The sequence below is a fragment of the Serinus canaria genome, chromosome 2 (genome assembly GCF_022539315.1).
Source record: "Serinus canaria isolate serCan28SL12 chromosome 2, serCan2020, whole genome shotgun sequence".
Lineage (NCBI taxonomy): Eukaryota > Metazoa > Chordata > Aves > Passeriformes > Fringillidae > Serinus > Serinus canaria.
Window position 1 is genome coordinate 124,686,476 of NC_066315.1, and position 16,369 is coordinate 124,702,844.

Consider the following 16,369-nt stretch of genomic DNA (forward strand, 5'->3'; position numbering starts at 1 on the left):
GGGAAGAGGCAGCTCACTGCATGTGGAGAGTGGTGTCCTCTGCATTGCATCCTGGGATGAGTGGCATGCCCCCCATCCCAACACGATGGCAGCAAGGAAAGGCCAAGAGGACTTGTGTGCATCCTCTCAGGCAGGTGCAGCCTGGTGCAATGCCGGGGCAGTGGAGCCAGTCAGCCTCATGCCTTTCACCTTCCCAAAAGCTGGGACCCTCTTGCTGATAAGCTGGCAGTATTGTAGACTTTAAAGCTTGCAACTAAGATTGTCACTGATGTAAAATCCCTGTTCCTTTCATCCTTCTTGCCATTTCCATCAAGTTTTGGAAGAGGCTACTTCACCTTTGTTTTCCTGCCTGCTGGGATGTGATAATAACACTTTCCTCTTTTGCAAAGCCTAGGGAGATTAGTGAATTCAAAACTGCATTGGATAGGATAAAGGATTGCTCAGCCAAGGATTACTTCAAAGAAATCTCAGGGCGTGGGTGTTTTCCACAGAAAGGCAATTATAAATTGAATTATGAATATTTCCTCTACAATTTTTACCCAAACAGAAAGCAGTATCAGCCTGTAGTTATGATATGAAGATGGTAGTTTTTGATGCATATTGTAATTTAAACTGTTTTATATTGACATATATTTATGTAGATATACTGGCCAATTCCTGTAAGATTTAGTTCCTACTCCAATCATTGATAGCTCTGTAAATGGAAAGACAGTAAGAATACTTCCTAATACATAATGAATACCCCTGTAGAAATTCTTGGCAATTCAGTCTGATTCTGCCTATTCTGTGTCCTCTTATCTGAAATTGCCCTCTGTCTTTTGAAAAGTAAAGTATATATATGTTTGTTATAAAGGAAGTCCTAAGAGATGTTGTTTTATAAAAGTTAAATTATTTAGGAAAGAAAGCTGACTAAGAGAAAATATGTAATTTGGAATGGAGGTAGATACAAATCTTTTGAGAAAACAAAAGAGAGGTTAAGAATTACACATGTTAAATATGACAACAGTAAGAAAAGCTCTCTGCATAAGAAAAACATTTCTATTTTGTGTAAAATAATAGCATTGGACTTGGAATTTTAAAAAATCCTCCAAATGTTTTTTTTAATGAAATCTATAATGTTTTCCAAATATAGAGCTAAAGGAATATAAGACAATGATTAAGAAAAGACTTTCTTTCACCATTAAGACCAGCAGAGGAAATAGAAAAATATTTAAATGGGCAAAGCTAATGCCCTGAAATAATTTCAGCAGGAAAATTTATACTGTGAGTCCACTAGTATGAAAAATATTAATAGAGGAAAACAGGGAAATTACTTAAATTCAGATCTTAACCTCTAGTGAGTTCCTCAGATTTATCTGCAAATCTTCTGTCAGATCATTTTCCAAAATGTGCTGCAGGTTTGCAGAACAGAATTCTGTTTTCCTAAGGCTGTCAGTAAAGGGAGGAATTCAAAAAGGTCACACCCACTGCCAGAGTCCAGTTGTTGCCAGAGTGGAACCTCTGAATCCACATATGTGGGTCTCCATCTTTGTAGCAGAGGACTCAAAAATACATTTCTTTCTTTATTTCTAATTCTAACTTGCAAAGAAAGTGACTACTGCTGTGGGCTTAGCTGGTAGGATCGGTTCTCTAAATTCACTCTAAATTCTCTAAATAATTCACTCTAAATTCTCTAAATAATAGACAGTTGTCTATTTGAAGGAACAGGTTACTGCACATTAATTGAGTGATGGCAGCTGTCCTCATGCCTGCTTTCAGCCTAGATCAACTGTAAAGAAAGACACAGTCTGAGTTAAGCCAGGCATGGATTTAAGAACCCTTCAGTTATCTGCCTGGCTGCACACACAAAACAACACAACACTCAACAGCTGCACACCTTCTTCCTCCACCATATAGAAGAGGATGTTGTTCAACCCTGCATTGTAATTTTCAATGACTAAAGGCATGCCCACAAGCAGTCATTGTAGCTCAGCTAAAGTGTGAGAAAGTTAAACGCAGCAGTAACTTGATTGCCCATCTGAACTCCAATTTCAGACCTGATGCATTTAAGGCACCTGCTGCAATCATCAAACACCACCTCTTGACAAATTCTCTTTTGTACTATTTGCCCAAAATTGTCTCTCAGTAAATGTCTCCACTGTTTCAGACACTGAAAGGAACCTCTTTAGAAAAATTCCCAAAGAATTTTGCTGCATTTCTATACTGAAGAGTTCTTTAAAAGGTGATCTGAGAAACATGATCCATCTACGCTTGAATGTGTTAAAGAATTGGCTTCAACTTGCTCAGTAGAGTGCACCATAAGCATTCATCCACATGCTCTCACACAGCCTCTCACTCCCACCTGTACAAGGGCATGCATACTTTGTAGTTTTATGTCCATATAACATAGTCACTGGTTTATTATGTAGCTCCTGAGCTTACTATACAATTCATGTCACTTAACTGAATTACTTAACTGACCAGAGGTAGCGAGAGGGATTGAAAACTTCAGGTCTATTTCTTTTGCTCCTTTCAGGTAAAAAAACAAGGAGTTGGTTATCCCGGATTTTACTGGACCCATAATTCAGATTTTCATTCTGTTCCTAACATTGAACAGTTTCTAGTAGCAGTGTATTTAAAATTCCTGTGTTCCTTCCTAGTGCATTCCTTTTAATTTAAACTGTCCCTCAACAATGTTGTGACGAAGACAATACACCCATCCTATTTTATGGAAAATGGGCTCTCATGAAGAAAGATCTTTATGTTAACTAAATTAAGTCCACACAAAAATCACAAACAGGTCACAAATTACCCAAACACAAATCTCCACTGATATCAAGCAGGGCTTTTCTGTCTGCCATGGCTTTAAATTGTAAGTAGTGGGAAGGAAAACAAATAACCTTTTCTTGCCCCTGTGGCTGCACAGGGAGGAACAGAAAAGTGACCTTTGCAACACAGTCAAACACCTTACAGCATTTGAGCAGCAGCTTGTCCTCAGTCCCCAAAAATAAGTCCCTTCTTAATAGAAAGAGCATTAATATTGTGCGGCCTGGCTGAAAGATTGAAGGAAGAACATTTCGGAATGAGCATGCTTGGTGTTCCCTAATTCTACTGATTTAGCACATGGACAATCCAGTGCAGACCCAGAACATTTCCTATATCTTCTCTGAACTTGTTTCAAAGGGTGTTAATCGATCATTGAGGAAGCACTGATCAAGTAAATGCAGCCCCCTTGTAAATAAAACAGGTAGCTACAAGTTACTTCACTGAAATCCTGAAGTATTATAGATTTGGGAAAAAAAACACAAAACACTTTTAGCCAATGGTTAATAAGGTATCAACAAAACAATTAACTGTAATGAATTATACACAAGCATTCATGTATGTATTACATTGCCTGAGAGTAATAGTTCCTATCAAACTGTCAGCCTTTCATAGTAAATAACTATAATAATAATAGCATGGTAGTGGGCCAGTAGTTGAGCATTCAGTACAGCAAACTGTTTTCTGGTAGAGTATGTGATGCAAATGCAGTAGATTTATGGTGTCATTACTCAGATCAGACTCTGGTTAGTGCTTGGTTGGAATTTGAAGGATTTATTCACAACCACAGCATTGTTTTTATGCTGGTGTAGCTGTGTTAAAAGTGATGAAACCAGACAAGCATTATTAGATGGGAGTTCCACAATAATGAGTCAACTTTAATGAGGTGTCTTAAGAGGCATTTTTATTAAATTATTTTAGAACCAAAGATACAGAGACTATAAAAGGCCCAGTTCTGGTTACAATGTAGATTTACAGCAGTTATTTCAACAACAATTATAGTTCTCTTTCTATTAAGTATATTTCAGGTATATTTACCTCTCAAGGGTATTTAATTTCTTACTCTTGTCCCTTTCTTCACCTCTACCCTGCATGTTTTCAGCCTATCAAATTTGTTTCTAACATCTGATAGAGAATAATGTTTCAAATATTAATATCAGAAACTGCCATAGACGTAAAACTCAGGATAATCCTCTTGCTGCACTCATTTTCATTATGCAAAAGTAAAACCATTATGATATAATAATAGCTATACTTCTTGTAGAAATTGATACCATTGTCATTTAAATCAATGGAACCAACTAGCACAGCAGCTAAAGCTCATCAAAAACATTTCCCTCTTGTCACAAATGGGTGATTTAGATTGCTTACAGGTGCACTATCAAAGGTATTAGCAAAAGTGGTTTTAATACGATGTTGTAGAAGAGTGAGTAGCCAAGGTTTAGTGGCAAGGTTCACTATGATACTGTATAGCACAGTCATTTGCACAATGATTCAAAACCACCAAAGCACAAAGCATAGTTACCATACTAAAAGGTTCTGTGTAATACCAGTCACTTCCCAAACATCTGCCATTGGTAAATGGTCTGTCTGCTTCAAGAAGTAACCTTGAGAGGCATCCCAGCTCAAGGGGAAACCACCACCCAGCAGCCAGGCTGCTCAGCTGGGAGAGCTCAAAGAAGGCCCATTTAGGCTGTCAGATTTGTGGAATATAGTGGCTGTATTGTCATCAAATTACATGCAATGGGAAAGGACTGTATGAGACTCCCTGCACCCACAACTTTCTTGGTCCCTTGACAAGTGGGACTTTGAAAAGCTGCCTGCTGCTCATGTGTTAATTGCATATTGGGTGTTCCAACATCACCCACGTCAATGCTCCCTGGGCCACTCCTTGCCTTTGTGGGTCTTCAGAGAACAGATTGCAGCTAGAGGAGTTCTTGGCTGCCTGGGCTATGGCTCAGGCCTTTACCTCCTTCAGAGTCTGAATCAAATTACCACTAGTTTGGTGAAAGGGTTGATTGTATGCATCACATCCCTCCTATAAGTAGCTAAAGTGAAATTAATAGCAAATCTGTATGAAACTTTGAAACTTTCCTGGCTTTAATTATTTTGTATGGAATTCAACAATGAAAATACTCAGCAGATAGTGAAATAAAACCTACAGAAAAAGAACTAAAATTTGTCTGATTAGTTTCATCTAGTTTAAACCTAGTTTCAAGTAGAAAAATTAATCAAATATGTGACTGTGTAATAGTATTGATAGTGCTTAATTTATCATTGTAATTAAACTAGATTTTTCATTGTCCATTTAGATGCCTGTTTTTTCAGTCCATAGCATTAGGACAGACAAGACTGACTCTTCTATTATCAGCCAAATTAGGCTGATTAGGCCTGTCGAAAAGATCAGTAGCTATTCTGAGAGCTTGCAGCTTTCTGAATGCGCTTGTACAGAACTACTTAGAAAATAAAGGACAAACGTTATAATTAATGGCAATGGCTGAAGCAATGTTGAGCCAGAAATCTTATTCAGCTTACTTTAAAAATCACTAAGATCATGCAAAATTTTGTCTTTTCTATTGAGCTTACCATTCATTGAAATCTTGCATTCAGTGTCGGGGAAACACGATGTCCTTCATTCCTAAGACAAATGAACAGGTAAAAGATTGTGTTCACTTGATAAATGTCAGTGTGAGGTGTTTGTACTTGAGCAACTTAAGAAAGTCATTAGGGGCACCATACCAAACAGATACTAATTCCTTACACCTTCCAAAGCTGCAGTAAATCTAATAAACTGTGACTGAAAAAATGGAGAAAGTAATAAAAGCATGCCATGAAATCAAAAATTGTAAGGAACTTCCTCACATGCCCTTTTGTTTTATTTAATATATGCAGTAGCACAGTAGAGGTGTTTGCTGTTCACCCAGTGTTACATGAGTCATTGCAAGGACCTTGCCATTGCCCCTCCTCCCCTTTTTTCCTGGCAGTCAATTTATCAGAGGAAGATTTCCTAAGTGGTGTTCAGCATTTTAACTGGTTTATGACTGATTACATAATGTTTTTCTCATTATTATTTAAATTCTATCCCATACATATCAAGTGGGAACCTGCAGAAAACGCAGGCATTGTTATCATGCCATTTTGTGTCTCTTTCTACTAGATTTTCCTGTCTGTAATTGCATTTTTGTAAAACAAATAAGCAAACTAATTTTATTGATTTCAGATCTATTCCTCTGAATCTGCTCTATATCATTTAGTTCCCAGTTAAAAAATTCTCAAAAATTAAAATCATGGAACTTTTAAAACATTGTAATGCAAAAATGATACTTAATTTACAGACATTAGAATCTTCTGTATTTGATGCAAAAGAGCTTGAAAATAGTGGGTTTTCTCTTATATTTATCTCATTTTTAAGGAAAGTATGTGAGGTCAGGAATTTTGGGTCCTGTTCCCAGCTTTGACACTGAACCCATGTGGTAGGCTGTAGGCGAGACAGGGGGTAGCACGGTCAGGACGGACGGAGACGAGAGATCTCTGAAGCCAGGTCGTGGAACTTGCGGTTTATTGCAAAGGGCCTGGGTACAGGGCCCTGCTGGGAGCTGCCAGCCACGGCTCGGAGCAGGCCTGAGAGAAGAGGGGTAGAGAGGATGAGAGGGTAAGAACGTAAAAGGCAAGAGCTAAGAGCATAGAAAAGTAAGTAAGAGCAAGAGAGCAAGAGTAAGAGTAAGAGCAAGAGTATGAGTAAGAGAGCGAAGTTCCCGTTACAATACAATAAATCATCTTCTGTGTTGAATATTCTGATTCTCACTAACTAATCTAGCGCAACACAAATCCCACAGCATTTATATACAGCCTGTAAGAATCACTACATTACCATACTGTGCTACATTTTAAACCCTAGAAACTACTCTTCGGACCGCTTCTGCCAAGCTGGCAGGGTCTGCTCGGACCCTTGGACCTGCCTGCTTGCAGAGGGTATTGTTTCATCAAAAGGGGATTACCTTCAGCCAGCCACACCATTGTTTTCTCGTTGTTCAGTAACTAAGGGATCTCAAAGCTTGCTTTCATTTCAATCTCACTTTTAGTTTCTATATTCTCAAAATCTTTTGCCAGGTAATCATATTTATAAGGCTTTCCTGTTTCATCTTCCCCAACAGTAGGCAATGTGTCTCAGGAGACTGAATGTGCAGGTAGAATTTGCACCTCTTTCTGAGGTGAGACCAACAGGTGCCTTTCTTTGACATGTAAGGAAGGAGCATTCCCAGCTGTTTAAACTAATTAAAATTATATGCTTTCCAGTAACGAAAAATGTCTGTGGAACAACAGGCAATATATTCTTCAATGAATGTGTTTCACTTTTTTCATTGCACATTTCTGTCTCGACCTTCCTGAAGTCTCAGTCATCATTTAATAAAATAGTCATGGTGCTTGATAAATTTGAGACAGCAAATATTTAATTTTAATGGCTCAGGTTCTATCAAAAATAACTGCTTGCCTCCAACTTAAAAACAAAGCAAAACTACACACCAATCAGTTAATTTAATCAGAGGTAAACAATGGTGTCAGAGCAGGTCAAAAATTCTCTTAGACATGTAAACACAATATTTGCCTAAATTAGATTAACTCTTCTCTGATATAACGTAGTCAACCTTAATATTCAGTATTAGTAGCCTCATTATTTTTATTTAGTCCAAGTAGATCAAAATTAGCTCCACAGATTTTGCTGACCCAAAATTTATGAGCATAGAGTCAACCTCTGAGTGCAGTGCAGAAACAAGGACAGCCAAACACCTCCCTCTTAGAAGCAAACCTGTATCCCTTTACAGGTGAGGATGATGATGACTTCTGAAAAATAGCACAGGCTTTTTGTATCTTATGACTGAAAAATAAACATCAGAAATTAATTGAAGTAACTCAACATTTCAAATAAGAAAACTGATTTTAATTTCCACCCATGAATATTTTTGCCAGCGAAATTTTAACTAATTCTGGTGGAGCAGCCCTTGTGCTTTGGCTGACTCCAGTAAATTTGGGGGACTTGTTGAAGGTGCTGCACTGGGTTTTGCTCACCCATCACTTACAACCAACCATCCCCATCTGTGTAAAGGGGGAATAAGCATCAGAACAGTAACCTAGTATAGAAACCAAAGCAGCAGTATGCATTATGTTGGGAATGTGATGGATGGGAAGGGGGACACTGGTGTTTTCTAGGCATTCACTTGGACACAGAAATCTTCTGGAAAAACTCAGGACAGCCATTGAATCAAATGGATTTGAGTCTATCGGCTTAATCAGTAAATTCTAAGAGTTAACTGAGATTGAGCAATTGTCATGCATCACACATTTTTCCTGGTGTGTCAGTCTTCAAAAATAAATAGCTTTAGTTCCCCTAAAAAAACACTCATTTCACAGGCTTTATCAGTAACCTTGAGAATCAAATATTCTGAACGGAAAACTCTCAAAGGAAACATTTTTCTGTTGAAATCCTTCACTCAAGTAAAGAGGTGCAAACATTGAAAAGCCAAAAGATTGTCATTTTTCCATACTAAAAGACAAAATTGTAAATTTTTTTTCATTACAAATTGCAGAGCCACTACAGCTAGTGACCCAATTATTCCAAAAGGTCTCAATTTTTTTAGAAAATATAAATGTGTTACTAAGAAGAAGAAGAAGATTTTCTGCATGATTAATATCAAAACATGAAAGGCAGATTGAATTTGTCCATACATAGGCATTTTCACACCTCAGAAAGAGGAAGTTATTTAGAAGGCGATAGAATCGTAATTGCCATTTCAACAAAAAAAAAAAAGCAATCAGTGAGAATAAGACAAGCTCAATCTGCCAAAATGAAGATTTGGAAGTTAATCATATACCAACTTATCCAGCTTGTCACACTGTTATGTGTGTCTGAAGTTTCCAAATTGTTGTCGCTATTGATCTCTAAAATTACACTACAGTTCTGTAATCTTTCAAAAGAAGGAAAGTTTTCCAAACCAAATAAATAAAGAATGAAAAGCTTAATTTCTTCTCTGCTTCCTCTTTTCAGGGTTATAATAATCCTTTCTCAGCTATTATGAGATTCTGCACCATTTGCAGACCACAATTTGACCCCAAGTCCAACATTTTGCTTTCTAACTTTTATTTTAAAATTAATGTCTCTTGAACTCCTCATAAAACCAAAATTTTATGCACTATTGTGCACTGTGCATTCAAATAGGCATTAGGCAGGAAAATAAAAATAAAAAACTGTTTTAAATAGGACCATCTTTTATTGCCATTTCCACCTGGATCACACTGCCACAGCAAAACTTTCACAGATGACAGTTTTAAACATATAACTCTACATCCTGTATATTCAATTGACTGTCTTAATTCATTATTCTGTCACCATTTAAATATTCCTTTTGCATTGTTTGTCTCATTCCACTCCTACTTCCTATGGTTTACTCTGGGCTTTCCCAGTGTCTCTGTCTCATGTTATATGCTTCCAACATCTTCTTCCAGCACTCTCTCCTTCCCATTTCTTTTCTATTTTTTTAATGCTACTCCACCTGGTTGTTCAGCTGAGCAGAACTTCTGCCTCCAAGTACCTGAAAAATCTCCAGTTGATTAGACAGAAGATTCCTCATCTCAATGCACTGAGATCTATTCCTGTCATTTCCTGCAATTATTTTGCTTGGAATGGATGCCCTTTGGTTTTTGATACCTATCTAAACTCTAATTTAGAAATAGTGATAAAGTTTATTATGTGCTTTATGCATAATTATTTTAAGGCAATTCTTCTTGTAAGCTCCTACTTTAATTTATTTTTAAAACACACTTAAAATGTAGACATATTAGATGGCCTCAGGGTACAAGTTTTAGTAGTTCCTTTATGCATTAAACTGTGTGTTCAAAACTGCACCCTTGACATTAGTAGGACGGGAACTTTTGCCATGACCATTAATACTAATTGGACCAGCTAATCTCACACTAGAGAATTCCTACTCCTCACATTAAGCAAAGATTAATTCAGTAGGAATTTTAGTCTACAGCTTTTTTACACCACCCTGTAACTTTGAAGCATCTCCTCTGTAGCATTCAGGATGATAAAGTACAGTACTTACCATGAATCATGATAGAACTGACTCGGTCGGACTTGCTTCTCATGGAGCAGGCACCATCCCAAGAAACAGAAAGCACCCAGGGCTCTCCAGTGAAAGCCACACCAGTGAGAATTTGCTATGAATATCCACTCATATGCAGGGATAAATTACAGAGTAACATTTTCTTTTCTCTGCTTTATTTGGCACTGGATCCCAAGAAGGTGTTGAGCATCTCTCTAGGCACATTGGTATGGGCTGAGGGAACTATGTGGACAGAATCAGGATTGGCTTTATGAGCCCAGAGAGAACAGAAAAGGGAGTTTGGTGGGAACACAATTTCACCATGGCTTAGCAATGTGGTAAAGATTCTGGTAAAGATCTGGTAAAATTCTGGTAAAGACTTCAGGCAGTGAGCTCTGCTAGAGCACCACCTCCCCACCATCCAACCGCTTCCACATCTGGTTGGAGATCCTGGCCCACCCCACTCTCTGCAGAAGGCCCAGTGCCTCCAGCTTCAGATCCCTCCCACTGTCACCAGAAACTGTGCTGCTCGTCCCTAAGTCTTTTCCTACTACTATAAAGGACCTTGCAGGGGAAGATTTTGTTGCAAAAGCAGTCTAGCAGGAGGAAAACAGGCAGCCAAAGTAAAGTGGAAAGATCCTCTTCTTTCCTTCATGGCCTCACTCAAGCTCTCAAATGACCACAGTGACTCTATTCCCAAAGTCATTCCTTCAGTCTCACACATGACCATCATCTCAACTGCAATCTGTCCTTGCTAGCCCTCTCCAAATATTGGATCCTGTCTCCACCACTACACCCAAAAGCATTTATCACAATTCTGCCTGGACTCTGAGAAAGAAAAGATATTATTGTCGGGGGGAAAAATCAGTATCTGAGAGGGCTATCTTCTTCTTCCTGCTGATTTTTATTGGACAAACAAGTGAAACAGAGCATTTTAATACAGAGAAGATAGAAGTTTATTTTCACTGATGACAAACATTCTCACATGTACTCACATAAATACTAGCACTTCAAAGCAATTAAGCTGTTCACTGAACAGAAAAGCAATTCTGTCATGTTTTTAGCAGTTAAAGTATGATTGAGTCCAAAACATAATGATTAGGTTTCATCATTTGAAAAAGGGTTTAAAGAAGGTGCAAGTCATTCTTTTATTTATCCTTTATTATTATTTATCAATCTCTCTATTTGTTAAATGCAGTGAATATTCTATCACTAGTTCATTACAAAAAATTTTGCATTACTTCTATCTTTTTGTTTTTCCTGTTTTGCAAGGGTTACAACTGAAAGCAGCAAAAGTGTGATACACATTCACGTTCCCCTGCTCACACCTACTGAACTGAGCCTTTACATATCATATGGGGGCATTAAACTAAACCACCTCCATGACTGTTACTGAGTTAGAAATTTGATGCTTTAAATCAAGGGACAAAGTGCAAGGTGCACCTCAAATGAACACAGATGTGAAGTCAATGTGATAGCTAATATAAATTCAGTGCTCCTTGCTAAGCTCTGCTTGTTCCTGGTGGTTTTCCACTGATGATGAAGAATGCTGTGTAAAAGCCAACAAATGTGCATGTCCCCATGGTACCTTACAAATATAAATTACCATGTTTTGTACTCAGTGTGAGTGCCTGCCTAAGAGAAAAGGAAGATATTGCCTTGAGTTAGACATAGCTAATAAAAAGAATGACAATTTGCATTTCTACTTTCTGTACTGGATTATGATTTTTCTCATTTTACATAAATATCTAGATCAATAATGGCTAACTATGTTTTGGCTATTTTTTGTGTTTGTTTTGCCTTTTTTTTTTTTAATGCCTGCTCTGCAGACAGATTTAATTTTTCATCTCTTTGGCTGCCCAGAAAGTTCATTTCATAATCAAAAGAAACTATTAGAGACGAAACAGAGTATGCTATACTCGAGGACGTAAAAGCAGTATCTGTAGACCTGGATTCAGAATTCTCAGTTGTACAGATAACAGTATTAGGAGTGAGCATCAGATGTAATGAAATCAGTTGTGCTACAATGGCAGTTTGAGGTAGCACAAGCACGAGGGCCAGTGTTGGGAGTGAAAGGACAGCGCTGCATTTTAATGGGGCTTGCTGCTGCTTTGCAGAAAGTGATGTATTGCAGTCACATAACCTTCTGTCAAAGCATAGTCAGACAGCAGCAGAAACCTAGAAAGGTGTCAAGCATCAAGTCTCCTACTCAAGAGGAGCCTGCAAGAGATAGATGTGCAACTTTACCAAGCAGTGGTCAGCAGTTGCTTCAGATGCCTCCATTACAGTTATTAAAATGAGAATTGCAGTCCTGAGAATGGGTTTGTCTGGCAAGGACAAAACAGACAGGAGAGTACGAGGAAGGATGCTTGAGGCTTTGGGTTTCAAGTTCACATGTATATGTGAGCCATCATCTATCCATCCTCTTTTTAGCTGCATTTGCTGAGAGTTTCTAAGATTAACTAAGAAATTAATTAATTTCTTAGAATTAATAATTCTACAATTAATCATAAAAGCCATTCAGAGAAAAGGATTTTTTAAAAACAGATGCATTTTTTCAGATGAATGTCTTTCATTTGTCTGTATTGTGGATGCGCTTATGGCTTATAATTATTGTGGGGTAAACCATACAGTGAAGTCAGTAACAACTATATTCTGTGGGACTTGTCTTTAAGCATTTTCTTAACCAGGTAATATAGTAATAATGTACAACTTTTGTGTCATTTAGTCATAGCACATTTCTAATATTTTCTCCCAAAAACATATGCTGAATTTACCTTCTCATACCTTCCTGTACATTTACCCAGAATGTACAGGAATGTACATAAAGCCTGTGAGAAGGAAACTATTTAATGTTGGCTTTCCCATGTTACATACAATGTGTATACTTAAAATTAATTGAATCTAGTAAAATTTGAATTTGGCAAAAATGCCAGAAGGATTATACCAGAACTATAACAACAGTAGCAACAGCATTTTTGGAAGACTGAAATACAGTGTTATCCCTAAGAAGAGTGTTTTCAATACCTCATGCTCAAAAAGCCATCCAGATAGAGAAAAAGCAGCAGAAATAATTTGAGGTGGAAAATGAACCAATAAATATTCCATAAACTCTCTCCATCTTTTTTTCAGAGATTATGATGGCAATATAGGACAGTATATAGAGTTTCTTTGATATTGTCTATGGATGCCAAGTCTATATGCTCAGCTGAGTTATTCAATTCTTAAAATGCATTATGTTCAAATCACACTTTCTAAAGTAGTTTTCTGTTAGAACTACATCAAATGAAAGCCTTATTACTGGCTTAAATATAATTCAGTTCATCCTTGTTGTGTCAGGAGATGTTTTTATATATAAGGGGAAAGAAATGAAAAAAAATTTAAAAACCCCACTAGTCATCATGAGGGTTTTTTAATATCATCAGCACTGCCATAAAGGCAGATGATAAATGGCACACTATTCAGAAGAAAAAAATAGAATGAAATTAGCATTGAATTACTCTATATTAATCATAGCCCTGCATTCCTGCTATTACAGGGAAAATAAAAGTTTGGCTCTTTCAGATTTTAATGTTTCCTCTCAAACTTTACCATTATTTGTAGTGAGAGGGAAATAAGAAATACATGTACTGAAGGAGGAACACTAGAATATTTTGGACTGGCAGGGTTCCTAGATTTTTATCACTGTTTCCAACCAACAGCAAAGCAGCATTGGTGACTTGGGTCCAGATGATTAGCAACATTAATGTTCCACAAGAGTAACCTCATGAAGCTCTTTAATGCTGTGACAGGTAAAGGCTTGAAAGGTTTATGGCAAGGGAAAAAAGCTTTGATAAATAACTTGGAAATCTGCCTCTTGTTGCTTTCATAATTGTTACTTCTTATAATGGCATAATGGAAGGGCAAAGCATAGTCGAGAAAAAGGTTAGAAAAGAGGAGTTCTCTTTGGAGCTAATAGGATGTACAGTGGAATATTTTTTACTCCTCCTAAGATGAATAGCTAGTTAAAAACCACTAAGCCCCTCTCAGAGTTAAGGGAAGAATTTAAAAGTCTTTTTTATTATAGCTAGTATCTCTAGGGATCAGACCTAAAACATGAGAGATGAATTTTTTTTTTTCTGTGCAAGAAGTGAATAATAGTTTCTGGATGATTTAACTTAAAGAAGAAAATTTTGGGATCTCTCACATGAGCTTTTCTCCAGTCCTGGTTACCTGTGAAGACCACAGCCACAGACCTGGTGCTCTCTTTGCAGTGAAGGGGAAATCTGATGCCTGACTTCTTCAAAGGGCAGGAGCCCAGTCCTGCAGTGATTAGGATGTTTCTGGGAAACCAGGTTTTCAGTAAATAGAAATTTTAACAAAATTGTTTCTTTCTTTCTTTCTTTTTTTTTACTGGAGGAGGTGGAAATTGGCTGAAAAGAACATCTGGGAGCTTTTCAGCCTTTGATCAGAAGTTCACCGGGTTTCATCAGTTATTTCCTTTTTCAGTTATAAAACAAGCTAGACTCCACCTCCTGCAAAAAAAAAAAAAGAGTGCAGAAAAGATTGGCTGACAATATTTTTATTGTAAATATTTTTTTTTAAAACATGGGTTTCAAATTTCTCTTCAAAAAAAAAAAAATCTACTTCTGCTAACATTTTCTACTGTCAGTTTTCCAAACATGCAACTAGGAAAGTGTTGTCAGTTTCCCTGTGGATAGGTGGAGCTGGTGTGCCTTATGCTTCCCTGCAGCATCACTCAATGCCTACTTGAAGCTGCTAGCATTAATGGGTCACATTGCAGGACTCAGATATTTGGATGCAGCCTGCCTCCAGCCTCTGCTGGAAGAATGAACCTTATAGGTGTTGGCTAACACTGGACTTCTGCATTTTCAGAGTGTGGCTGATAAAGCAACAAAAGATATTAAAGGATATTCAGTTATATCACAATATATATTGGCAGGTACACAATAACAATAACAAAATAGACATGGTAATAGGGAAGCTACTGAGGAAAAACCCATCAATCTGGTAACTGTAGGCATTGCTGAAAGCACACAGCCAATGGAAATGGAGTAAGGTATATAAATAGCATGATGGGACTGAAGCAAAGAATTCTACAAGCAAATTATTTAGATTGAATGCTATTATGCAAATAAAGCATTTCATTGCAAAGCCGCCAAGATACATTATTCTGTTTCCTGCTGCTAAAATAGAAATTATTCAGGAGTTGTTTGCATAGCTTTATTGAGGGGAGCTATACTTCAGCTTCAATAGCTCTAGCTTGATTTGCTGTAATCATTTTGGGCCATACAGTCAACTCAAGACTGTTGCACAGTCCTGACTGCCCACTGCTGCAGGAACACCATTCTTCTTTTAACCCTCGATGGTTTAAGGTGGGAAAGCATTACAGACATTGATATTTGCTTGATTTGTGAAAAAAGTCAAGCCATATCCTCTTGGCTCTTTTCCCCAGCCGTCTTGGTTTCTTTTTGAGGTTCTCCTGGAAGAAATTCTATGCTTTCATACTAAAGCCCACATTTCATTTCTCAGTTTCTACAGATCAAGTGATGAAATGTCATGTGTGAACCCCGTCAAGGCTGAGAAGAGAAACTCCGACTTCCCCACAGAAAATTGTGAACTGCAGTTTCTTACTGGCTGACAACACCTTTGACTCAATTTGTATGAAACCCAATTTACTTATTAAAATGGACATTATTGTTCAAATATTAGAAACTCCATTTCTTATATGTTCTAAGCTGTACAATTGTCAGATTTTTATGGTTTAGATTGTAAATGTGGTTTTCTCTGGCTAATTATTGGTATTATTTTTTTAATTTTGATGTCTTAAAGGCCAATGTACTGTATCATAATAATATGAAGGACATATTTAACAGGTGTGGAAAACACTGTATACAAATGTATATTTCTAAAAGCTATTTTTATGATTAGCACGTTTTACTGTTTTACCATATTTAGAGTCAGGTGATATTGCACTTCTTTGTTTACTGCTCAGTACAAACAAGACCATTTTGACCAGTGCCACAATTAAATACATTCTATGGTATTTCCCATTATTTTATTCCATTTATTTGTCATTGGAAATAATTACATTTGGTAATAGAATAGCTTCTAAAAAGTGGAAATGTCAAAATAAGAGAGCAATCCTTGATAAACTGTAAATTGCATCCTCCTGTAAATCCCCTTCTTCAGATAAGCCTTTTCTGTGATGCCATTCATCAGACAGTTGTTACAGCTGCTCTTGCAAATCTTTAAAGGCAGTTTGTTGCTACCATATGGAAAGTCAGTCAGCCTGCAGTCTAGCCAGAAAAATTACTTATAGCCTACCAACGTCTGACAGCCTGAGTTAGGCTACTTATTTCTTTTTGGGTTCTTTTCTGGCAGTAGTCTTTCCACCCACAAACTCATAAGGCCCTCCCAAAAGCCTGAAGTTGGAATAATTAATTATTACAAATGTAGGGGGA

At 37.3% G+C, this 16,369-nt stretch overlaps 1 protein-coding gene across 1 annotated transcript in view; it reads left to right on the forward strand.

The window, feature by feature from the left end:
• Nucleotides 1-15,878, forward strand: part of RALYL (RALY RNA binding protein like) — a 364,189-nt gene extending 348,311 nt beyond the window's left edge. Inside the window, exon 9 of the mRNA XM_050970884.1 lies at nt 15,438-15,878. Coding sequence (XP_050826841.1) covers nt 15,438-15,455 — 18 coding nt within the window. The 3' untranslated portion in view covers nt 15,456-15,878. The remainder of the gene's footprint in view (nt 1-15,437) is intronic.
• The last annotated feature ends 491 nt before the right edge of the window (nt 15,879-16,369 follow it).